Source organism: Balearica regulorum, chromosome 2, assembly GCF_011004875.1.
Source record: "Balearica regulorum gibbericeps isolate bBalReg1 chromosome 2, bBalReg1.pri, whole genome shotgun sequence".
Taxonomy (NCBI): Eukaryota; Metazoa; Chordata; class Aves; order Gruiformes; family Gruidae; genus Balearica; species Balearica regulorum.
This window is the reverse complement of record NC_046185.1, coordinates 139665002-139692187: the sequence shown is the minus strand read 5'-3', so window position 1 is coordinate 139692187 and position 27186 is coordinate 139665002. Positions and strand designations below refer to the sequence as shown.

The following is a 27186-nucleotide window of genomic DNA, read 5'->3' as shown; positions in this document are numbered from 1 at the left end:
ATAATAAAATACATGTCTGGTGCCACAAGACTTACAGGAATATCCTGTACCAAAGCATTAAATAAAGATTAGATGACTAGCTGGGTTTTCATTTGTTCCACCCCTTCCTTAATTGCTATTGTCACCACTTCAGTTTACAAAAAACGGCATAGCCTAGATGCATGCCAGTCCTTTCCCGCAAGCATAGTTTATTCAAGCTTTTAAAATTCCAAATTAAGTATCTTTCATCTCCAAGCACTTTCAGTCACAGACTGCGTAAGCCACTGATGAACAGAGATTCTCTTTTGTACATTACCCATCTCTAACTCACATGCATATATGCACGTACACTTTAATACAATGTCTGTTATTAGGCCTCTGCTTTCAATTATCACACAGTTTCTGTTTTGGTTTTTTTTTACTGCCTTTAGTCAAAGCACAAGCCACCATGTTATACCTAGGATCCTAATGCCTTCTAATAGTCAAGATTTATAAACAGCAAACTGTGAACACTATATTCTTTTAACAAAATCGGCTCTAGGGCCTCACTAGCAAATGTGAAGTTCTCATAAGCATTCCTGAACTGACTGGGACAGGATCAGTCCAAATAAATTCTGTACTTGCACCTGGTAGCAAATCTGTACACTACCACCTAGGAGTCGTGATTTTTGGAAGCCCTTTGGAAGGGGAGGAGTATAGCAAACTTGAGTGACACGGAATGAAGACGGTTTTTGGAGAGTGCATTCTCAGCAGTTTTAGTGTTACCAGCTACCCAAGAGTCATGCTGAACTGCATGAGGAACTTAAAAACAAATTCCACATTTGCAACTCCTCCCCAAATCCAACAACAGCCAATTTTGAAGGTTTTGGTCTTTAATTGCACCCAAAAATTTAGCAGCAGATACTACAGCGTTTCTGTTATTCTGTACTTTTTAGTTGCAAAAAACAATTTTCCCTTCCCAGTTGACAGCAGACATACCTTCTCCATTAGTCATTCAGGCATCACAGTTAAGTATTTAAAATTACATAACCTTCTTTAAAATATGTATTATTTAAATTATAAAGATTTAGGCTGAAGTTGAATAGACTACTAAAAATTGCTGTTTCTTACTACCATCTCTTTCCTTACAGCTCACTCTGTGAAGGATACTGTATTCCGTATCAGATTAATTGGAGTTCTGTCACACGGAAAAGATTAGTTACAATAAATTTGCATCCTTAGCGCTGCTGAATTATGTCTTCCTGAGAAAATCAAACCCATGCTTTATTGTCATTCATCAGGCACCCCCTTCTAGGAAACTACAGGAAACTTCATACCTTCCTGAACTTTTCCATCTGCTTATAAAGATCTGGATCCAGCTCCTGAGACACATCTTTCATCCAGAGTAGAGCTCCTCTGTATTCAGTCCGATACTGTTCCATTCGGTTTACTGTCAGCCACGTGTCTGAGATCGCCCTGTATCTGAAAGTCTCTACTTCTTGATATAATCTACTCAAAGGAGTACGCAGTGCTAATCTGGGGGAAGGCATGAAGGAAAGAAAGGAAGGAGAGAAACATGTTAAAGCTGTTGTTCCACAGAGGCAGACAGATCAATACAACTACTGACACTTTACTAGCAATCAAAAAAACATAGAGCACCAAAACAGTTCTCTGAAGTGCTACTGTATGTTCAGACAGTTGTACAGCTTGGTTGGAGGTACACACGAATGGGGTAATATTCATGCAAAATTATGTTTGCAACCTTCCTATTCAGGTAGTGACTTTTCACACATGTGAGTGGATAAAGAACTTTTTCTAATGCATACATCTATTTTAGGTAGCCAGGCTGCTTATGTATATGCTGATAACATTCCTCTTCGCAAGTTGCATTTAACAACTTTAAAAATGCACCCGAGGTAATTTATTACTGGATACATACCACAGATGTATCAGGATTGTCACGTTAAGCCTCAGAAAAAGCACTTCCATTAGCCTTTTAATCTTCAAATGTACATGTAAATAAAGAAGTCATCTGTCAAGTAGATAATTACCTGATTTTTTTTATTTTTTTTTTTTAAGGAATCTGAACAATTCCTTTGAAGGACATTTATCTTTTGGAAGGATTTAGGCACTTTCTTAAATGTTTCTCCTAGCAACTACACTTTGGAAAGGCAGTAGGGGACACTGTTGTCTTCCCTAAGCCATCACTTCAGCTCCTAATGGGATCTCGGAACTAGACAGAATTATTCCAGCTTTTGCTTTGCTTCCTCCTGCTGCTTCTGCTTTCCTCTTGGTTGCCAGCAGCCACCTCACTGGAATGGGTTCAATCAGTTCCACCCCAGTGTAGAGTTAGTTTAATGTGCTACTTAGGGACTTCCTAGGCATAACAGAATTTCTAATTTCAGCTCCAGTAACCAGCAAATTGTGTTTTCTTGATCTCCAGCTACTAAGCTAGCTATTGGCATGCAACATAAAGAGCAGCAGTCCCAACTTCAACACGAGCTTGATGATGGCTCATGAGAAGACAGACAAACAATTGGTTTTATCTTATGTGAGTTTATTTTAAAAGATGCCTTAAAAAGGCATAAGTAAGAGACATAATGAAATGTGAATTTCTTAGTGTGGCTTTCACCCCTCCCCCAGTTTTTCCTCATTCTACAAATACTTACCCAACTATTTAAAGAAAAATTCATTTTATGTAGGCATGTCATACACTGGGATTTCTATTAACAGTTAAGCTTTATGAAGAAGCAAATCATCAGTGCTTTCGCCTTACATGTGTTTCAAAGATCCCACTCATGGCTGTTACTGCATGTGCTAATGACCAAATTCTAGCCCAAGATAAACATGAAATTCTCAGTGCTCTGGATGTGATGTTTTATTTTGAGCCAAACAGCTGCACTGTTAAGCTAAAGCTGGAAAGTATCATAACAGTTAAGAGTAAAAAAAAAAATCCTGTAAAATATCAGGAATAAAATTTTCCCTTGCAAATGAGGTGATTTTCAAACTTTCATAGCCTTGATACCGTTAAAAAAAAGCATCGTAATACTCATAATGCCATCAAGTACTGTTACTTTTAAACTCTGTGAGACATCAATGGCTTTGGGTAACAGCATGCATTTGTGTGTATGTGTGTCCCTCTGGATTCCTTACCTTGTACTGATTTGCTCCTACCAAACCTACATGAGCTCAGTGAGGATCTAGAATCTTCTCCTGGGTGACTTCATGGTGTAAGGTTAAAGCAGAAAATGGCATTCAGGCTCCTCCTTTCTCCTCCATCTACTTGAGTTATGAGACTCTATGACCCAGAAAAAGGCATTCCCTTACCCATTTCCCTGCCCTCCCAAGACCCAGACACCTCAACACTGAGCCTGCTGTAGCATTTCTCTGCAGAGTGAGAAGTGCCACCAAGCAGGAGAGGGACCTGACATCAGCTCCTTTACAAGAGAGGTTGTGCAGATGCACCTGTACAGCTTTAGAGCTCCTGAGCTGAACAGGCACAGGTGAGGGATCTGGAGATACACAGACATAGCAGGTCCCTAAGACACAAAAAACCCAGGATCAGGCAAAACTACACAGAGCAAGCCAGTAATATTGCCAATACTACAGGAGGTTTGGTCAATAATAACTTTCCTACCATTTGGTTCCTCACACATTCCAAATGGCAAAATGAATTATGCCAACGGTGAACAAACTACCATTATCCCACATACTTTGCAAATCAGACAGTAATTCTATTGACACATATACCTTTGCTGAGACGAAAAGCAGAGGGCCTTTCCTGTGGCTTGCATCATTTTTCCTGCTCTCGTTTTATCCTGAGAACCCTGTGATCGAAGAAATTTCCCCAATTCATTTTCTTCCTGAGACAGAACTAACAAAAAATAAATGAGTGGTCAAACACGTTATTTTATAGGTTCCCAACAGCTTTAAAACTGGCCTAATATCAAATAGGTTAAGTTGGTCTAAATCAAAGCGGCACAGCAAAAATAATTAATTACATGGAATTCCTGCATTTAGTAAACAGATGATCTGATTCACTTGGGACATTTGTTGATACACTTAACAGGAATCACCATATTATATCAGTGCCAAAAGACAACAGAGGAAACACGCTATTTCTTTCTTGAACGAAAGAATTAGGTTGGTTAGATTACACAAAGGGCTCAATCTTGATTATAGTATCTTTTAGTTGTCTAGGTTTTGGTTTGTTTGGGGTTTTTGGTTTTTTTTTTTGTTTGTTTGTTTGGGTTTTTTTTGAGATTTAAAAACCCTTTTTTACCACCTGGACTGCCTCAGCTGATCTTTGGTAGCGTACTTTCACTGAGGCTAATTCTGAGTTATACTACCCAAAGTTCATTCATTTGCTTTTCTCTTGCTCTGCATTCTTCACACTTGACTACAGAAATTAATTTTACATATGAAAAATCTAGTACTTCATTTTCAAGAACATTTATTTTCAAATTACTTTGTAAGATTATTTTACAAATTTAACATTCCACACAATTCAAACACTATTTTTTAATTTATATTTCAAATACCTGAAATATTTATATTTCAAATTAACTGATTGTTTTTTAAACAAGATGATAATGAAGAAAAAAAGTGGGTTTATACTGAATTGTTGACTAGTTCCAAACTAGAACCATGAGTCTCCATGATCTCACATCCTTACAAAAACATTTCACTATGACCTCATCTAAGTCTTCCAAAGCATCTGCCTCCTATATCACCAATTTCTTCTCACAATCAGTAGGGAGAATGGCCTAATATAATGACAGGTGATCTCCTGAAGTCCTCTTGTTGTTTTTCCAAATGATGACAGTCAAAGCCAATGCAGACTCATAACATACTTTGGTAGGACATTCTGCATGCACATCTTTGCATCAGAGATTTCATCTGCTACTGAGGAACAGTTCTTGAACTCAATACACTACTATTCTGTATTCTAGTTTTACCCCCAGATCCTGAAACATTATCTCTGACTGTCTTTGGACAGGCAAAAGAAAAAGGAAAGACCTGTGAAAATATGGATAACATTCAACAATAAAAAGTAAATTGAAAGATGTCTCCAAAGCTGGAGTCTCTTTTCCCAGCCAGAAATCACAGCACCAGAGAACCTTTAGAGGTCATTTAATACAACCTGCTGTTTGAAACTTCCCAAATGAGGTCCCTGTCTCTCACTAATGACTGCCACTAATTACTGTACACCTGTTACAGCCAAGTCAGCATTATCAAATTCATCATAATAGCATGGATTACTTAATTCTAAAACTAATAATAAGCCCAATATTCTTCATAGTCAATCCTGATTAAAAGAAATTAAAACCATTCAGAACAAAGTTAAGATTTCTAAGACAAGACACTTCTGAATTTAAACAAGCCAAGCAAGTAATAGGAAAAAACCCTTGAAAAGCAAGCTGTCTCCCATAGTTATTGCTACCTATCACTGCATAATATCAAATATAAAACTTAAGAACTAGGAGATCTTCAAGCAAATAAGCAAGTCTGCCTTTAGCTGTCTGCAAGCAATGTTATCTTTATTTTTATACAGGATGAAACTAGTAGCTCCCCATTTTCATTTTTACTTGTTCACTTGTTCAATGATTTCATTCTGCAGATTTATCATTTTAACTACTGTATTTGATCATACTTACAACAAATCCTTTTTTGATACAGTTCAATTGCTTTCAGCAACTCCATACACGTTCTCTGAATAGAATGGAACAGCTGATATTGAAACAAAATACGCAAAAAAATTGTAAGCATATGCAAGAAACACTGACAATTAAAATACAAGAGCTTAATTTTTTGTAGAAGTTATTAGAGATCACTATTTTCTTCTTGAACAATGAGCAATCTTTCCAGCTTGAAAGTAATTTTTCCTTATCAATTGTACTTTTCTTTCAATTAAGTTGTCCACTGAAACTACAGACAGACCAATCATTATAACTTACAAAACGGAAATAAAGACAAAAATAATTTTGGAAACAGATCTATTCTAAACAGCTGATAGTTAACCAAACTACTCACGTTGGGTTTTTTTTTTAATTGAAATCTTTGTATATATATGAAGATGTAAAAATCTTTGTTTCTAAAAAACCCTCACATTAGAGCAAAAAGTTATCAAAATGTCTATCATGCTTATCACGTGTGGCAATATGCATACTGAATTTTTAATACTTTAAAGTTTCGTGGAACAAACTTGCATTGGTATGCCAATATAGAAAGTTACTGATTTAAACTGAACTTTTTACTGGCACAGCTCCAGTTTTCTAATAGAATTTATAAAGCAGCACTTTACGAAGGAAGCAGAGGAAAAAACAAAGTCAGTCTGGACTAAGTTTGGAGATTGTTTCTAGGAAATTGAAAAACTACTACTCTGTTGGTCTAAAACCTCCAACCTGTAACTTAAACCTAAACTCCACAGTATCAAACACTACACAAATATTAGCAAAATGGACCACTGGTAGGGAACTGTCTTCCTCGGCATCTGCTTGACTTCCTGTACATTTACATGGGTCTTGTCTTTTAAATTGAGAGCATGACTTGCAGTTGAGAAATTGTTCAAGCGAAAACATGCTTACAGCTTTTTATCTGGTAAACACAAGTTTCCCTATTTCCAATCCCACCTGAGCTAACAAAGCATCCTTCCTGATGAATCTGCAACAGAGTAAGCATGGTAGGAACTCAGGTATATATTTATAAAATATTCTTCCATCCTTCCAGCTTGTTTTACATCAATACTCTTGATTTATAACCCATCATGAAGACCCCATAGCTAGAATCATCACATTGTAAGTTATCACTATTATAGCTAGAATTACAGAGATTTGTTTGTTGTAAAACAGCCCCTTGTATTTCAGCTAAAATGCAAATAAACTGAGAATCCAAAGTCAACAATTTTCTAAGAAACTGCAAGAAAACCAGTAAGGCAAAACCTTTACCCTTACGTAACTAACAGTACCAATAAAACGTAGCTGGACACTAACTTGATTATTACACTTTGGCAGTCCATTCTCTATCATTTGCTTTGTGCCAAAGATGTTCAAGCTCTTCAATTTGTAGAACATTATTATTTTTTTTTCCACTGGGATTGAGGATACTGACAGTAGGACTGCATGTGTCACACAGCAGGATTTCTTCTCTTGGTTACACTTTACAGACTTTCAGAAACTTCTTTGGTCATGTCAGAACCCAATCATCTGCACAAATTCTCCAGAGAGCAGAGCGCAATATGCACATTGCTCCTTCTTCATTTTGCATGTTTTTCTGGTATATATGGTATTTTATAACTGTATAAAGAATGTATAAACTATAGAACACTATTTAAAAAAAATTTAAACTGATATAAGCAAAGGATAATAATAACTGATATAAACACAAAGGACGATCTCTGGCTCCCCCCTGCCAACAAAGGGAAAAACCTGCCCCCCAAACCTGAAAATAAATACTAGAGATGTTAGGTTCCAAGTGAAGTTTGAGGGACATGGGGTTTTGTGTTACAAAATGCCACTGTATTCCCCCTATTTACATAGCTACTTTTGTCAAAAATTGGAAAAGACATTACAAGAACATAATGATAAAAAAGTATATATATTATTATATACTATGTGTGCACATATTAGAGGCTTGATGGAAATGAAAACATTTTAAAAATTAACAAACAGAGAATACACACTATGTAAATATTACAAACCTCTAGTTTTGCATCCAGATCTGCATCTGAAGCCACAACATGTTCATCTTCCTTTTTTCCTGTAACTTTTATAAGAGTTTGTTTTGTTTTCCAGTATTTCTGTTGCATTTTATTGACCACAGATTTTTCTTGGCTTTGAGCATATTGGTCATAAAATTCCCTTGGATAATTACTAGAATATTAAGAATCAAAATTACAAAACTTCAATAGGATGCTTAAAAAAGTCTAACTTGTTAGATTAATACATTTCCATCAAGAACATTGCATTTGCACGCAGTCACGTATATTCTAACATGCATTTCCTCATTATGCATTAATAACAAAGCAATTAAATTAGTACTATATTTTCCATCCTATTTTGGAAAATAATACATTGCTTTCAATTTGAATATCTTTAACATGCCATACTGCCAAATAATCAGCTGCAAAGAATTCTTCCCAATGCATTATGGTATGATTTATAGCCCGTGGAATGAACTTTTTATTTTCATATAACCAATAGGAGAGTTTTAAGTGAACTAACAGAGCTGCTTAAGTAGGCAGCAATTTTCATGCAATTTCAGCCATGTCAGGATTTCACAAAGTTCATTTTATGAATGGAATTAGACTACTTCTTGCCCTCCCTTTTTTACAATTGAATAATAAAAAATAAGAAGAACACTAATCTCTTCCGAGCATGCTATATGAAGGACAGATAGCTCATGCCTTTCTTTATGCAATGACTACATGACAACTGTGGGTGCCTAACAGGTAATCTTTTTTTCAAGGATTATTTTCTACTGACAGATGATCCTGCATTCCTGTGGCAGACCTAATAAAAAGTGCAATCTAAAGACAAACTCCATATTCCACAATATTCAAACCATACCAAGATGGTTTAATAGAAAATATAGCTTACAATGAAATCTTGATCTCTTTCAGGAAACGTTATTCCATTATTAATTTCTGCAAAAGTACATGCCTCTTCCCCTATGTGCATATATAAAAAGCTGCAGTGATTTTGCAGATCTTTAGAAGTAAACAGTTGCTAAACTTGCTATATTAAATACTCCAGGAAAATTAAAGAGGTTGAGTTTATTTTGAAAAAAGACACCCTCTACCTGTGGAGTGGCAAACCGTCGTTCATTACTGAGATATTGCCCACTAGCTCTGTTCACAACACACAGACAGCTTAGGGATGCCACCCCAACAGGTCTTCAGACCCAACATAATGCATCAAGTCACGTATTGAGACACATATACCTGTGTGCGCGTGTATATATGCTTGCTGTGAAATACTATGAAACAATAAGCCATTGGTACATGTGTTCCCCAAAAGGGTGGCATATCTGCCGTGCATACCTACTAGTGACACAGTTCATATTGAAAAGGAAGTTTGTCTCACACGGATTTATTACTTGCTTTAGTTATTTTTAATTGGTGAGTTAGGATACAGTGCCTTACTCACCAAAGAAATGGTAAGAAATTAAACTGGAAGTAAGCAAGGACAAAATTCAAAATGCTCTTATATACAGCACTTCTTGGCTTCTTCCCCAAATTTTAAAAGCAAAGATATTTACCGTTCTACCCAAACCTTAGTTCCAAGAGTTTAATTTATGAATTCATTAAAATTAAAATAAAGGCATTTTTGGTGCTACAGCACAAAATAAACACATGTAAAACATACCACATTTCATAGGGAATTGTGCACAAACAAGCCATTACGCACCCTGACAACAGACAGCCTATCAAGTTAGGTGAAGCCTATATTGACCTGATATGCTGCACCTTTAAAAGACAAAATCTACCTCTAATAAATAACAAGAAGATCCCCCCATATCCCCCTCAAAAAGGATTTGAGAGTTTAATAAAAATTAGCATTGTTTTAAAAGTAATAATAATTATTTTTAAAAATCAAACAGCTCACAAGGTAGTATAAAAACCGTAGCTGCCTGGCTAGTTGTGTGCCTTAACTTCTGCTACAGCTGTGCAAATAACTGATATCTCGGTTCAGTGGACAAGTGAAGAAAACACCATAATTCATCTGATGTCAACCAGCCTTGATATCTACCTCACTTGAGGTCACTAGAAGTTCTGGGGGCATGGTGTAAGGAATAAAAATGAGTTATTAGTATGAGGTCATAAAAAAAAAAGCTGGGATTAATACAGATTCCTAAATTAGAGACTGATAAACCAACTGAAGGAATAAGAGGAATATAATCTTTTACCACTACTCACAAATTCAGCTTCTAATTACATTTGAGAATTTACTGGCTCCTGTTTATGCTTAGGATAATGGAAGACTTATAACTACATTAACAAAATATTCAGCAGACAATTTTTACTGGTAGACACTTGTCAATATCTTTTAAAATGGATTTTGTGTCAAGCAATCATGGACACATTTAGGCTTTGTTAAACAATCAGAAAATATAACTAAAAGAAGGATGTACGTTATTCTGAAGTTGATGACCACAGATAAAGCTCTTGAAATACGATAGTTCATACACTTCTTTCTTTAAGCACAAAATTGATAACATGCTGCTTTTCTATGCAGTCAATTCACTTGTTTTTCCATTCTTTGGCAGTTTTTCACTTTTTAATTTTTATTCTTTTTAAACAGAGTATCTACCAGTGATTTCATATAAATACTAGATGCCAGAACATAATGTGTGATAGACTCAGGCAGTGACAAATCAACATGCCAAACACCATTAGCTCTTTAGAATAAGAAAAAATGATCAAGATACTTACTACTTATGACCTTCCATGTTTCTTGTTTTCTTCAGACACTTAAATAAAATAAGAAATTATCAGTTAATACAAACATCTTTAAAACATAATTTTCAAGTTAGACACTAGAAAACCCTTACCTTTTCACGCAGAAAATTACTATGTTGTAGCATCTTGTTTACCACGTCATGACAGAAAAATTTTCCATCTGTGGACCAAACACTTTCCTCGTGTAACACAGAATTCTCACTTAAATCCACAACAAACGCATTTAAGTGGTGTCACTGATGTTACCCATTATTATGTGTTAGCAAATTTTCCAGGCAAAAGTAAATTTACCTGGCATAAAACTGTCCGTGCTAGGCATCTTCCTCAGTCAAGTTTTTTTTTCCCCCCAAAGTTTTAACCACAATAAAGTTCAGCTACTTTTTTTGCCCATGTCCCACTGATCTTTTTTAAAAACGCTAGCTACATCATGTCTTGAGCCATGGATGCGAAATTTAACCACCAGGTGGTTTTTCTGAGGGACACCACAGTTCCTCAGGACAGAATATGATTTGTATGCATTTGGACTTTAGATTTTATAAGTTAGTATCTCCAGCTTGGATACTCAAGTCTCCCACTACACGCTGAGCAGACCAGATGGCTCGCACATCACTTCCCACCAGTAAATGAGCACCCTCCTTCCTGGTCAAATTTACCAAGTCAGACACTCCTTACAAACAGCAAGCCCCTAGCTTCTCCTCTGTGGCTTTCAGAGAGTACCCTATTCTCCAGCATACAGCCAGGATGCGAATGGAGGCACTGCAGCATGATCCATAGATGAGACCAAAAGAAGCTGGTCAGATGGTGGTGCTGGGAAACGGCCTTTGGTAAGACCAGGCGTAGAAGGAACACACCAACAGTTTGCACTAAGATCTGAAGCTGATTGCCTTGAGAAAATAGTAATGGAAAAAGCAGCTAGGAAGGTAATGGGGCTGCAACTGAACTTTGGCACTAATCTCGGTGAGACAGAAAAGGGGCTGCAATGGGGAGATGTGACACTGGAAACGTATCTAGCACAGTGCTGCTTACAGACAGGATGATTAGCACTGGAGCAGCAAAGGGACTGGAACAGATTGCAGAACCCGAACAAGGGAATGCAAACAACCTGAGTGCTTCCTGCAACCGTGAAGCACACACACTTCCATTTGGAGCTAAATGGAGCCAAATCCCAGATTTCTGATTCTAACCTCTCTGCTGTCAGTACCTGTGAAACTTCCTGGCAAAGTTCCATGAGATGCTGCAAGATTATATCAGAACACAAAACTTTCCTGAACTGGAATTTTTTCTGAAGTGTTCACAAGCACTGCAGGAGAGACCATGAGAAAATTCATAACTCTGTCTTCAGAGCAGAGTTCAAATGTAAAGGCCAACTGCTAAACAACACAGAAAGAAGAAGAATGAACTGCTTCTGATTGTTGTTTGCATTATAGCATCATTGAGTCAGACAATATACAGAACGGACAGCATCGGTCATGGCTTTGCTGTAGTTTCTAGAGCCATGAGGCACAGACAACATTAACTCCAGTTTTCTAACACCTTTATGCTTGACTTCACTGTTTTAATACTGGTCCTCCTTAAGTCAACTGTGGGTGTGTGCGAGTGAGATAAGAACACAGGATTTAACTTGTATACATGTCTATGACTCAGTTATTCAGCAGCCCACTTGGTTTGACAGGAAGCAAAGAACAGTCTATCTAGATGGAATAACATGGATATTATGTGGAACAAAGTGTAAATGACCAACACAGTCAGCAAAGGCAGAACATGGCAAGACAGAGGTACATTTTTGTCTTAGTTTTCACTGGAAGGCTTGCCATGTGGCGCTCTAGTTCTCTGAGCCTACTGTCAGGGTCTGTGGGTATACATAACATTACCCATATTATAGAAAGAGTGAGTTAAGAGGTACCTAAGCCATTTGGACATACACAAGTCCATGAGACCAGATGGGATGGATCTCGGAGTGCTGAGGGAGTTGGCTTATGTCATTGCAATGATGTTGTCTCTGTTCTCTTGGAGGTTATGGTGATGAAAAGAGGTGGCTGATGACTGGAGAAAGACAAACACCATATCCATTGTCAAAATCCTAGCAAAGAGATTCAGGGAAACTTCAGGCCCATCAACTTTACCCTCAGTTCCTGGAAAGATCATTGAGAAAACCCTCCTGAAAACCATTCCCAGGCACAAGACAGACAGAAAGGTGAGTGGGAACAGCTGGCATGGATTTATTAAGGACAAATCATGCCTAACCCAACTGCCTTCTACTATGAGATGACTGCCTTCGGTGAATTTGGGGAGAGCAGTGGATGTTGTATGCTGATTTTGGCAATGCCTTTGTCATGGTGTCCCATAGAATCCTTACAGCCTCTTGTGGGACCACATCTGGAGTAGTGTAGTGTCCAGTTTTGGGCTCTCCGTACAACAAAAACACTGGCATACTGGAGTGGGTCCATAACATATTCATTCAACAGTAAGTCCACCAGACTAAAAGGAGACCCTATTGCTGTCTAGAACTACCTAATGAGAGATGCAGAGCAGTCAAGCTCTTCTCAAAGATGCACACCGGAAGGACAAATGGCCATGGACACAAGCAGGAACATATGAAATTCCAATAATATAGGCAGGAATTTTTTCACCACGAGGGTGGTCAAGCACTGGAACAAGCTGCCCAGTGAGGCAGGCGCTGGACATGGCCCCAAGCCACCTGCTCTAACTGGGCCTGGTTGAGCAGGAGGCTGGATACGTAATTTCCAGTTCTCCCTACCAACCTATGCGATTCTGTAAAAATGTGTACAATGTAAAAGAAGATGAGATTGGAGAGCAGCAATGTGGCTGCGACCATTGGTTTAATACAGTAGACTTTCCACAAGAATGGTGTAAATGGACAGCAGAATAACATTGCACCATGACCACTGTCGCTACACAAAAAGAGAGTATAATATGTTTTCTTTCTAAGAGTTATCTACAATATTTTCAGCTTTTAGTCATATTGTTTATTTTCATTCATAGCTGAAACTTTTAACAGTTTTCATTCTTCAGATATTGCTACATGTACAATGTAAATTGTCCCTGCAGTCATTTAACAGGGCCATAATTTATTTATTTTCATAATCTCTAACTTCATGTGTTGTTACCGTCTATTTGAAGTGCAGGAACCAAAGAGGGTTAAGATATGGGTTCAACTGTAACAAAGCACATTATTAAAAGCTGAAAGCAGTGAGATTTTTTTTTTAAAGAAATCCCAAATTCGTAAGTCTAGCCACAAAAAGTGAGAAGCTAATAAAAGGGAACTGGAAACAGCCCAGGGAATCATCCAGGAATTAAAAGGAACACTTCATAACCACATAGCAAAGAATCCCTACCATCGTGAAATGCTGGCCCTGAGGCTGCAGAGACCAAGGAATGACTACATAACCTTTGACTGCTTTAAGTTTTGAACTCTCTTATGCTTTCAAAGAACAAGACATAAACATACAGAACAGAAGCAACAAGAGAGCTGCTGTTAGCCAAAGCTAACTACAATGGAAGTATATCAGGATAACTACAGTCCACCAACACCCTCCCCAAAAACTGCAGTCAAACTTAAAATTAACCTATCTTATCATACAGTTTTATATAAAAACAAGCTTAATTTGCCATGAGGAGTTGATGTAAGGGACTTTTTTGGGGGTTTTTTGTTGCTGGTTTTTTTCTTTCCAGCATATTAAGTCTAAAAAAAAAAAGTTTCAAGCAATAATATTATGCTTACACACTTTAAAAAAAAAAAATAGCATTCACCACTCCATCAGAAAGCATTTGTATTGGAAAGTTTCCATTATCTTTGATGACAGAGTTACGCAACACTTGTGATCTCCGTGACAGACAGCCTTTATCTTGGCCAACAAAAGGTAGGGATATTCTAGATGGGGGGGGGCAAACATAGGTGCTCTATAGCATGCTAGGAAAAGCAGTGCTAAATTACAGCTGACTGTATGCAAATCCACATTTATTGCTGCAGTGCTGGAACTGAGGTTTCCTGAAGAAGTCCACACTCAGCTCCCATAACTTTGCAAATGCTTGCCAGTGTTTTGAGACAGACAGATGCTACCTCAGTTTCAGCATTAAACTTGAGCTGGCCCTATTCATAACAAGTCTGCCCGGAACACAAGGGACCACAGTGCTGAAACATTCATTCCCATACCAGCTGGGTTCATAAGCCCTGACGAAATCTTGAAATTCCCCAGCAGGCCCTCTGAGGAGCCACCAAGAAGCCTTAGCATCATGTTCCACAAACCTCCCTGTTTGCAGACTGACACCAGAGAGGACTGGCACAACCTATTGGCTTGGACACTGTGAAATACAGATGAACTGTTTCTAGACTCAGCCTGGCTTCAGCAGTGGTACAGCTGCATTCATGCAGTGCTTTGCCACAACTAACAAAACATGCTGGAACCGAGATGGACCTGCAAACAGCCAACTATGGCACCTCCGCATCTGTGGCAGAGTTTATCTAGGTTGTAAGCTATTTACCCACAAATTATTTCCACAGGAAGCCAAAATAGCTGGAATGCACACAGAACTTCACATTATTTCTGGCATACTGCATCACCCTATCTTCATACTGAGATATTTTATTTGTCATGATGCTGGAATGAAACTTGATGGAGGCACTCTCATCAGTAAATGACATTTCTATTACTATGGAAAATCTGATTCTCTATTCTCCAAGACCATTTGAATACACCACCTACATTTTTCTGTGCAAACAGGAAAATGCTTTCATGGTGTTTTGAGTGACTTAAACTCCAGCATACCCTAGGTTTACCTTCCAGCTCATGCTCTGTACATTTGTACATGCTTGTTTCTCTTTTTTAGTTTTATTATATTATACTTTGTTGCAGCATTAAGTCGTTTAGTTTCCCAAGAGCTGAACAACTTTATTCAAGTAGTATCTGAAGATTATTCATAAGAAAAAGATGGTATGAGTGCCTTCTCTCCAACAGCTAAATTGATAATAATTCTGCATATCAACGTCACTCAGATAATTTTTCTTTTCCCATGAGAATAAATACAAGAAGTATCATGTAGCAATGTGAAGTTCAGATCTTAACACTCTCCTAGGTTACAAGGAAATCAATTTTTAAAAAAGTAAAATCTTTCCCCCTAATTCAAATATCTCTCCTTGGCTGAGTATTGGTTACCCAGCTCTTACTGTACTCTCAGCTTAGCTAACAGGTCTTATAGAAGCAATCAGGAAGCAGAGACAGCAAACAAGAATCTTTTCAGCTGCTAAGGTTGTATCTTAAACACACTGTTGATCTAATCACAATTTCTCAGAACCAAGAGATGAGCTGAAAACCTCGCGAAAATGTTATAAATGCTGATCTACGGATCAAATTTAACACCCAAAGATGACCTAGCATAGTCATGTTGGAAGGCAGTGGATTGAACGACACATTCTTTTGAGATGCATCCAGAAAACAACAAAAGGGAACTGAATGAGAGACAGAGCAGAATTCAGCAACTCTTACATGAAAGTAATGTGTTTAACAAAAAAGACACCGAAGAGTCTGCCCTTTGACTGATAGCACTGTCCTCTCAGTTTACTGTCCTTTCAAAGCAGCTAATACGTTCTGTGGTTCTCCAAATCTCAACAGACCCTCTGCACCCTAAAACTCCTGCAACTTATAACTTCAAATATGGCAGAATCACGCATTGCAGTTCATTTACTTAATATAAAAGTTTTATTAAAATGAATAATCTTCCAAGAAACTTTTAATACAGTAATAGTAGAGTAGTACTAAGTAAAAACAAATAATAAGAATTTTAAGGACTTCTATATGTAAAAGTTAAGAGTGATAGTTTCATTTATGTAAAATACTCTGAAGGGAAGAAAATGTGCTTAGGTGAGGAAATCAACGCCATCTGTGCCTCCGACAGCTCTTGGCTGACAACCTATTTCCCCCACTCTGGTCCCTGGAAACTCTGATCAAACTGCATCAAGTAAATGGGCCTCCAAAGCAAGCAGCAGTCTCACTGCAAGATGAAGATTAGGCAGGACAGTTATATCTTCTCTGGTCTGTCTACAAACACGCAGACCAGGAGCTTCAAATCATGTCTCATGTTGCCTTTTCCAACCAAAAGAGAATAGAGCAGCCTATTGATCTGAATCATCCATATTGTCATTGCAGGAGAAGAGTGAAAATTGAAGTCTGGGTCTATATAGGCATTCAGCATCAAGATTATACACAGACTGACAAGTATTCCTACTCTTAAATACATGAATAGCTCCCACTGTAATTCAGCTAAAATGAATCCAGAGTTTAAGTTCTATCAATGTGACAAATTACAAGATTTAATTTTTCCCCTAAAGCTCTTAATGCTCATCATTGATGTTCTAATCCTGCAGAATCATCCATGTTTAGCTTTAAATCCAGGAGTATTTCCATTTTGTTAGACTACTTACTGATGCATGTATTTATTAATTCAAGAAGTTTGCAGAACTCATCTGCAAGTGCTGCATTAGCAGTTCCATCCATCCACTACAACTTTTTGTCTATTCCTTTGTCTCAGATCCACAGCTTTGCTACTTATCCTGGGAAGAATTTTACAGATATCTTACAGATTATTCAGAAGTTCTCAGGAGGAGAAATCCTTATGAGGGAGTTGTATCAACTGAATTACTCTTTCAAGCTATTTCAGGAGCTGACATCTAGAATGAAGTTTCATACATTCTTAAAAGCAGCACAGAGCAAAACGGCATCTGTTATACAGAGAGGGACTCCTGCTATATTCATACACCTGCAAGGTGCTGAGGGGGATAGAAATTCATGCTGTTTGACCCCAATTATCTAACTGTGGTGCCTAAATTACACTACAAGCCTCTCAATACTAAGCCCCTGTACAGATAGTGAATAGAACCAACCTCCAAAGAGCAACTCTGAGCACCTGAACCAGAGCCTCACCATTGTCCCCTGAGTGCACAGAAATATGGTTTCTGCTTGAAGCACCTGTACTACATAGCTAAATCATGCAGTAAGAGCACTCCTCTACTCCACTTCTCTTAGAACTGGGACTTCATGGCAGTCTGTTAAATTACTGGGGGAAAAAGATTCAGCAGCATACTGAGTAAACACACTGTGCTTGGGACACAGCCACATCCCCTAAGCCCAATTTTTTCTTTCACTGCAAGCACTTCTGCAACTAGCGTAACTATACACAATTTCTTCCATTTCCTTCTCCTCTCTATAGGGTTTATGAGACACCCCAGCAAAAAATTAATTTATTCCATTCTATTTATTCATTTGTCTTGATCCCTCAAAGGATAAAAAAAAAAAAAGTAAATTCAACATGCAGAAAACCCACAAAACTTCAAAACAACAGAAGTATCAGAGAAATTGGAATCTGTTTTCCAAGAAGGTAGTTTGAGCCAATATAACGCTCCCTTTCCCTTCTTTTACAAGCTAGTAAATTGTGCGGACAACAAACCACAGTAATACAAGCAGGTATATTAAATGACTAAAATTGTGTGATTAAGGACTTGCACTATTAAAAACCACGCAACAAGGTATGAAGAAATCTGGATGGTTTGGGTCTTCTTTCTGTCATTTTGTAGCACTACGTAGGCACCTGTCCACAAACAGTACATCCAACAAAATGAGCAGCAGTACTATTAAGTATATAATGACCTGACAATTTTACACTGACTCCTAATATTCTCTAAGCAAGGCAGATAACCAATAGCTACTGTAGAGAGTACTGTTAAGAGTTACTTTATTCCAAAAACAATTATTATGCTTCTAATGTTTCAGAATATACAATTAACATCGGAAATTATTCTGCTTAATTTCCTGATGTAGTCTAAACAGAGGATGATATCCAGGACCCTGTTTCTTATGCTATCGTTTAGTCTTTTATTTTTTTATTCCTAGAACTCTGATACGTACAAGTCAATAGAAGACAATGGTTGATAAACAGAGCAAATCCGCACATTGGAAATTTATTGCTCGCTTACACCTAGAACCTAAGACTATCAAGCCATCTGAACTGCACTGGTTTTCAGTACTCGAGCAGTTAGAAGTAAGTTTTAGCCAACATGAAAAAGCGGAAATTTGGCACTATGTCACCATGCTTTTTAAAACCTGTTTTGGCTCCCATGAAGTGCAAGGATCAAGCCAACCATTAGTATTCCTCTCTAAAAAACAATGTTGTGTCTATTTGGTAGTATATGCCTGCCATATTCTTCCAAAGCCTATAAAGTCAAATTTACAGGCATAAGTAATCTTCTTTCTAAAGCATAACATTAATTGAAATTACACTTGGACCTGGGTTTGGTTTTCTTTTGTTTTTTAAACAGTTGAATGACAAATTCCTAAAAACAGTGGTTTATCCCAAAAACACTGATAAGAATGGCATATGTAGACACAATATAGTACATGTAGTCTCAGAACAAAATATTTCAAATAATTGCTGGTAGACTCATAGTTGGAAAACTAACGAACAAACAATAGCCCTTTCTAGATAAGCTAACTTGCATGCAGAACCTCATCATTTACATAAACAGATATTTAATTACACATAAAATTAATTTTAAATTCCTTTTTTCAGATTACACTGATTTTCAGCTGTTTATTGTGAAATAATATAAGAACAGCACTTAGTATCAGTTTGCCCTCAAGTAACATCTTTTACTTGACTGCTAGTGTTCCACTTTGTGAAGAACACTGAGCAAATGTCCTTAAGGAAAGAACCAGGTAAGTACTGTAAGTACTATGTGCGTTTTATGGAAGAATAATTTGAATATAAGTTATTGAGTGGCGGGTCTAACTTCACTCTGCAAATGAGCAAAGCTGGAAATATATGGAATCCAGTATTTAATCTCATTCTAAATACTTCATTTCTCTGAAATGACTATCAAATTGTTTTGTAATACACATTTGTTCTCTTAGTTTAAAAACAGTATTTTTAAACTTAGTAGCCGAATACTATTAAAAAAAATGCCATATGGAACACCTGCTGTGCATAGATTATGAAAGACAATATGAAGATGGGTTTTGTGACACATTCTACCCATAATCAGTCTAGAATCTTAATCTTAGGAAGCCTTCCCCTAGTAGAACCTATAAGAAAAGCAGTGGATGTATGAAAAAAAAAATCAGAAAACTCTTTTCACATCTATACTATACTAAATATGAAGAAATAGGGTTTCAGAAGTTCAAAGTAATGGCTCTCTTATTTACATACCCTAAATGCTGACACAGTCAGCACTCCCAAGTTTCTGCCTCCCTCCTCCCTTTTCATCCAGGCAGAAGCCAGGAAGCAATGCTACTACACCTAGGGGGGAAACAATGCCAGGAGAGGGAATATGTGAAAATAATTTTCTCTAGATTCCCTCAGGACATTAATTCACATTCATGGATAAGAGATTTGATTAACAAAACAGTTTTAGAATGCACAGCAACAACAACACAGGGTGATCTTCTTTCACCGCCCTTTGAGTAAACACCATGACCAATACAGGCTATATATTCTTGATAGATGCATAGTCCACTCAAATTTTATATTACTGTTCTCAGATCCTTTGCACACCAGCCGATTGTTCCTAGAGCAGTGGTGATCCCTATGAAGCTACGCACAAGATGGACCTGAGTAGTGTTTCAATTACTCAGAACAGACAGTTCCCAAGGTTGACGTAAGCAATTGCATAACCGGTCAAAACGCCCCTCGGTTTGCCATGGCTAACAATAGCCACAGGAAAAACTACAGTGAGATTATTATTACTAGCAACGTGTAAAAGGTCAAAAGCTTCTACTGTTCTTGACTGCTTTGTTCTTTGTTTAACATTCTTCATTCTCCAGGCTTTTGTATTTTTAATGTTTCTGCATCACGTGGCATAATTTTGTCTTTAGAGTGATTTTGTGGTTGAGAAGTGGCAAAACATCTTGAAGAATCAACTACTTCAGAGCAACACTGTTGGAGGAGATTTTGAAAAACAGTATTAAAAAGAGTCTTTGAGGACATTTCCTGACTTTTAGTTTAGCTGAGATATTAGCACATTTTTTTCTGCCAACTTGTACCAACAGCTTTCAACACTAGTTTAAGAGTAAAAAGAGCTGCTGTTATTCATTTCTTCCAGAAAAGGTTACTTGGGAATTCATCAGAACAATTTAGCAGCCCTGTAGAGTATGGATAACAGAGAACAGCAGCAAGAGGGGTGGGCTTGAAAATCTACTAAGGGGAAATAAACCAACCCTGTAGTAGGGTTCAACAGAAATTTTACTTTGCACTACGTGATTCTTTCCACATGCCAATAATATAATCTTGTGGGGAAAAAAAACCCAAACAACCACTCAGGAAACCTTCCTCCTTCCATACAGTCATAACTGGTCTTCTTGAATCTGCAGACCTTCAGTAATGTGCATATTTGAATCTCAGCTCCCACAAACACAATGGAAGGTATCACCATTATCTGAAAAGCACTTAATTCTTTCTCAGTTAAGAAGGTGGCAAATTCCAATTACCAGCATCTAACTCTTGATTACACTGTGGTCTGAACCTTTCTGGAAATAACAATGTTTCACCCATCAAGTTTTGACAGTAAAGAAACTTCAGAAGCTCATTTAGACCAAAGTTTAGCAGCATTTAACTGCCACATCATCTTCCAGTAGAGCCTGCCACGGGAAAAACGTGACTGGTTATACCAGTTACGGCAGTTTACTACACAAGAGATCTCTGTGGCTTTATGCTAAATTCCTTCTTCAGTGGTATTAACATAAATCTTAAATCATATACTCAGTTTAAACGAACAGGCTATCCTATTCAAAGAACAGTATGAAAAATTTCTAATGTCTAAATAAGATGTTACTGGACTTCATGCTAAGTACCACTAAGAACTGCAACTCCTAGATCAGTGCCAGGTGGATAGCACTGTCAAGTGGTATTTCCATTCACTCGTTGGGAATCCTGGATAGACAAAGTAGAAGAAGAGTAGATTACCAGAAAAATCAGATGAAACACCATAACCAAGCGCAGCCTGCACTGCAGACTCCAAAAATCCAGCCCACCATTTTCTCTGCCCAACACCTTGGAAAAGCGATCAACAGAGTTTTTTCCTTATAACAGCCTTGCTAGACCAAAACATGAGAACGATTTATTTCCAAGAAGTCTGGAACAAAAGCCACAGTTGCTTTCTGAGACCCAAGTTAAATAACATCCATTCAGAAACGAAAGACAGACAATAACAGAATGAAACATGGAAGAGGAGGAACCCCAACAAACAGGTGTTTCCTGGAAATCAAGTCACTTTTGTTTAAAGCCAGGCTTGCAGGCAGGGGCAAAAAATTACAAACCAAACAGAAGAACAACTCCAATACCAATCTTCCAAAACATCCACAAAATGTAACCTGGGGGTAAAGGACATACCCCTGAGATTACCCAATTCAGTTCCACATTTATAAATTTGAACTGAATTACTGTTCTAAGGGAGTACTTGCAGGACCTTGAGACTATCAAGTCTACATAAAGCAGTGGGGAACAGGAGATGTATTTACATTTGGTGCTGAACATATACACAATGACACCAAGGAATAAAAGAGCACAGTGCCCTTCACCCTTTCCTCTCACTAAAAACTGACCTGATGTTTCAAGTAATTTTCTTTTTTGACTACTTCTAAATGACTAGAACAGATAACCAACATTCATGTTTCATGTGCCAGGTGGATGGATGCAGATCAAACCTGATTACCAAGATCAACCCTTCATAAAAATACAAGCTTTAAATCGCAAGGGTTTGGTGGTTGTTTTTTTTTTTTTTTTTGGGGGGGGGGGTGTTAATTCTGATTTCACTAGCTGTTAACGCCTCGGTGCCTGGTTTGATAACTGACGTTATCTTACCACAGGAAGCCCCGCCACCCCTCTTAACCCAGCCGGCCCGAAGCCCTCAGGTGAAAACAAGGGCCGCCGCCGCCCCGGAGAGCGGCACACACCGCAGCCGGACAACCTGCGCCTCAGCCCGGAGCCCGGCAGCCAAGCCGGAAACCGCCGAGGAGAAGCGGCCGTTTTCCTCCCCAACCTCCCCGCTTCCAGCGGGCAGAGCGCCAGAGAGGATGTACGGGAGGAAGGGAGGCAGAAACGGATAAATGTAATAATCATGGCGAGATAACCGCACGGCAGGAGGGGGGGAACACAAGGCGAAAAGGAGGGGCAGATGCCATCTTGTGCCTCGGAAATTTCACCCCTGGGCAGGTCCGGCCCCGGCTACACCCGCCGCCAAGCCTTGACGGGCACCAGCGCCTCAGGCCCGGTCGCCGCGCCGCCTCCTTTCCCCAAGAAGCGGGCGGGCAGCCCGCGGGGGGAGGCGGCGCCCACCGCGGGCTGCCCGACACCAGCCACCGCAGCTGCTGGCGGAACCCGTTTTCCCCGTCGGGACCCGGCAGGGAGCCCAGCGAGTGCCCCCTTCCCGCACTCACCTTACCCACGGCGGAGGGGAGGGCCGAGCCGGAGGCGCCGCCACCGCCCCTCCAGGTGTTCCAACGCCACCGGCGTCACAGCGGCGAACGGAACCGCCTCTGCCGGCGCGGGCGGCCCCCGCAGCGGGGCGGAGCCGCCGCCACCCGCCCAGCCCCCGAGGCGGGAGGGCGGTGGCTGCCAGGTCCGCGGCATCCGGCTTCCTGGCGTTGGCCTCGGCCGGGCCGCCTTTCCACCTCCTCTGAGAGAGGCCTGAGGGGAAAGTGGCAGGAAAGTCTCCTCAGTTGGGCCCTTCCGGGGCTCCTCTCACCGCCTCGACCAAACCCCAGGCCCTTCTCCTCAGCCCCAGCCTGCTGGGGACTGCAGGTGTCCCACGAGGAGCATCAAGGAAATATTGCTATGTTTTGGCTGCCGTATATAAGCAGTTGTCATCAAGGAAGTGGAAACTGGAAGGAAAAGGCCCTTTTGACATAGCAGGCAGGTGGCAATATCAAACGGGATCAAGAGACCGTTGGTTTTGAGCTCAGGTCAGAAATGGGTCATTTGGGATTTTGTGAGAGCTGTTTTGAATAAAGTACTAGAGGTGGATTTTAAGCTGATTTCAGAGCTTGAAATGAGGGAAAAGTTCACAGGTGGCATTTGAAAATGATCTGTTGGATAGGTGGGAAGTAAAAGAAATGGGGGAGCAGCAAGATAAGGCAAAAAAATGATCCCACTTAAATGGGGAAGTGTTACCTTTCTTGCATCGCACATGATGAGAGGAGCAGGTTAAGCACAACATGGGGAACGACAGCAGGAGCGGAAGAGATGAGGTTGAGTTGGTAGGGCCCAAGAAAAGGGTTGAAAAAGAACGAGGTGGAGGGAACTCTAGAAAATGAAGACCGAATAGAGGAGGAGTGGAAATGAGGATGGTAATGGGGCATCATTTGCTGAACCTTACAGAGGTCTGAAGTACTCATGTCAGTGTCTTGGTGTTTCTGTGAGGCATTGCTGAAGCACTTCACTGGAAGTCACACATCTAGGACCAAAAACGCAAGATGTTGACAGCAACAGGGACTTTACTGCGAGACAGTAGCTCTGAAAAAAGACTTGGCATTCTACTGGGTAGGTAGCTAAGCATGCATTCCCAGAGCACTGAGGATGTCAAAATGGATAATTTAATTAAAGGCTGTATAACCTGAGGAATTTTGGGTAAGATTTGGGAGGTTGTATGATTTCCCTATTTGGCACTGGTGTGACCACTAACTCAGGTCATACCTTAGCGTCGTGTGCCTAGTGCAGATGGTGTGCTGACAAACTGGAATGGGTTTATGGCAAGAAGTATGGGATTGCTTTCCAGAACTGCAGAAACCCTAATAGCATAGTCTTTGTGTTTAAACACAGTAACAGTGAGCAAATATCTTCATGGGAATCAAATCTCTTAATGAAGTCCTCAATCTTGCAGAAAAAGGTGTAACACCCTTCAGCAGCTGGAAGTTTGGCATACAGGAAACCTGATGTTAGATATCTCATTTACCTTTAGATGTTATACTGTAGACACTGTTAAGCTATGTTGGTCATCTAGATGTCTATTTAGAGCAAATAGAGAAAAAGATGCATTTTAGGGTGTGGTTTATCCAATTTGTTTTTGTTTCTGATGAGATTAATCATTCTCTGGACATGAGTTCTCTTGACTATGAGGGAATAACAGGCTCAGGTGTAAATACTTCCATTACAGGTCTTATACAATTAGTCAAATGAATTCCAGGTATTATTGCTTTTGAGATAAAAAAATTGTTAATGGAGTTACTTCTTACCTCTCAAAAGGGAAGAGGTGACAAAAGGTCTCTCTTAGTGGATGAGGATCTGGGATCCCTTCAGCCAGGTCTGGCATTGTTTTTTGGTAGTTTTTTCTTCATAAGTGAACCTGAAGAATGCATTGTGTCTTTTAATGGCATTTATGTGTGCAAATCTCCTAGAGGAGGGTGAAAAAAGAAAATCTTACAGCATGTGAAGAAGTACTTTAACTGTTGCAGGAGCAGAACGAAGACACAAAAGGAGATTTTTGTTTGGTAAATGTAAAAGTATTCTTTTTCTTAGTTGCACCAGCATAAGGTAGGAGGGCATTTGCCCTTCTGAATAAACCTTGATTCTGAAAAAGTCTTGAATAAACCTTAGTTCTGAAAAGCATTATACTTTTGCAATCATGGAACTATTTTTATGCCAAGAGTTATGTATAATGAGTGAATATACCTAGAATCAGGGGCTTAGGCTAGCTTATTTCAAGTTTACATGAGGTCAACATTCTGCAAGTTACAGAAAACTTCTAGCATTGTCCAGCTTAATGTCTTATTAGCTGAGATTACTATATAACCTCAAAAATTAGTTTTAAACCTTTATTCCTTACTATAGTGCAGGCATTTCTTAATCTTTTATCATATTTCATATAGTTTATCACCAGACGTGAATATTATAAATATAAGCAAGTGCCATCTGGTTGTTCTAGCACCTCTCATCTCCCATGGAGATATTTTTAGTGCAGCAGAAATACAGAAATGTAACTACAGAAAACAGTCATTGCAAGTGGTGCAGGAAATAAGGTATACTTACTACTTTTCACAAGCTTAGTTCTTTGGCAAATCTGACTGGATGCATGAAACACCCTGAAGCACAGTGCTATATTCATTCTGTTACCAATGTTTTTTCACCATTTGCACAAAGTACTCTAATTGCTTATATCAATTAACTGTTTGATCCACTGACCTTAAAAAAGCCATTTTTTGCTGTTTTATAGAACTCCATATCCTCTTGCAAACTGAGATTCTTTGGATGACATCAAAATTGCTGTAAGAGTCAAGTAAAGATAAAGTACAGCCCTCTGAGGTATAACTGTTGAGCACACCACAGTTGAAAATGTCACATTTTATGGGCAGAGAACTCACTTTCCTAGCCCTTGATCACACAAAACCTAGAGCATTTGAAAGAGTGAGCTAGCAATAAATATTAGCCCTCTTCCTGTAAGATCTTTTCTGCATCAGAGCCTTGTGTTACACTTTGTCCCAGCTGCATTTAATTTGTGAAAGGACAGATAAAGATTGGAATCACATGTTGAGTCAGTGAGACTCACCTTCCAGTCATGTTTACTGTATCATGTTGCTACTGCAGCATACTATGGGATAGGCTCCTCTTGTCACTTAATTTGGTACATTCTCCTGCATTCTGTGCTATCTATATAATATAATCTAAACAAATATGTGAAGGTGTGGTTTGGTTTTTTTTTCCTGAACCTAGGTTATTATATTTATTTAAGTAATAAGACACAAATTAAAAACAAAAAAAAAAGGAAAACTGTCAGGAGGGGGAAAGAGTAAACTAGAAATTCAAATATTTTGGAAGCCCAGTGGTGGGGAGCTGTTTGTCAGTTGAAGTAATAGGAATGATAATTTTTCCTTTTGTATATTATTTCCTTAAGATTTCTTAAGATTTGCATGTGCTGTAATTCTATCCTCCATTTAGATGTATCTGTGAATTAGTTACTTCAAAAATTTACGTAGTGTCAGGTATCCCAGAAACAACATTTAAGGTTTCTTATCTTCCCTGGGTTGTAACGTTATTATCTGATGATTGAACTTTCATGCATTAAGATGTTTTTTAATCTTCCCATAACACTTCACTTGCCCGCTTTTTCTCATTCACATAAGGAAGTACAAACATTTAATGCTGTGTTTTATGGACACAGTTGCTGCCTTTTTGAGTTTCTGCTCAAAATTTGGAAATTGGGGGAGAGAAATGATGCTCCCCTTAAACTTCCTCCAGTCTTTATATCAATATTTTTGGTCTTTTGTGTCCTCTCTGATCCATCTGCTAGTCTTTTATTTTTCTTGACACACTGCTCCCAGTGTCTGGAACACCATTGCAGTTTATCAATGGCTTTTCAATCTTTAATCTGTTTTCAAATTTCTTAGCAAAATTATCTATCTATCTAGTTTAATGGTATATAGCTCTTCAGTTCATGTTCTGCTGGTTTGTATTTATTTCTATAGTTAAATAATTTAGCTCTATAAGGCATTTAGTTTGTATTTGTGTGACAGACCTGTAGATGAAAAGTCAGTGGAAATTAGAGCATATTCTTTTGTGCATTAACATATGAAATGAAAGACCCAATCCATACAGAATGGAAGAGACTCTAGCCCGTTATATTCCTACAGGCAGAATAGTGAGAGGCTAATGTAGACCAATTCTAGTCATCAGTTGAGGAAATTATGTTAATGTAAGGACTGCTTGGCCACTTGTGTCTCTGATAAACATGATTCCAGCTTAGTGATCTGCTGAAAACCTATCTGCCTATTGGC

At 38.7% G+C, this 27186-nt stretch overlaps 1 protein-coding gene across 4 annotated transcripts in view; it reads right to left on the bottom strand.

Annotated features, from left to right (window-relative positions):
• The window catches only part of ICA1 (islet cell autoantigen 1), a 71955-nt gene extending 48895 nt beyond the window's left edge, over nt 1-23060 (bottom strand). Inside the window, exons 1-6 of one of the 4 annotated variants that reach the window (XM_075746101.1) lie at nt 22858-23060; nt 10391-10428; nt 7658-7829; nt 5616-5688; nt 3709-3832; nt 1296-1494 (exon numbers count right to left, since the gene is read on the bottom strand). In XM_075746101.1, coding sequence (XP_075602216.1) covers nt 1296-1494; nt 3709-3832; nt 5616-5688; nt 7658-7829; nt 10391-10407 — 585 coding nt within the window. In that variant the 5' untranslated portion in view covers nt 10408-10428; nt 22858-23060. Of the gene's footprint in view, nt 1-1295; nt 1495-3708; nt 3833-5615; nt 5689-7657; nt 7830-10390; nt 10429-12320; nt 12404-22857 lie in introns of those variants that run through there. The other 3 variants (XM_075746104.1, XM_075746103.1, XM_075746102.1) reach the window with 3 other exon arrangements.
• Nucleotides 23061-27186: the final 4126 nt, after the last annotated feature.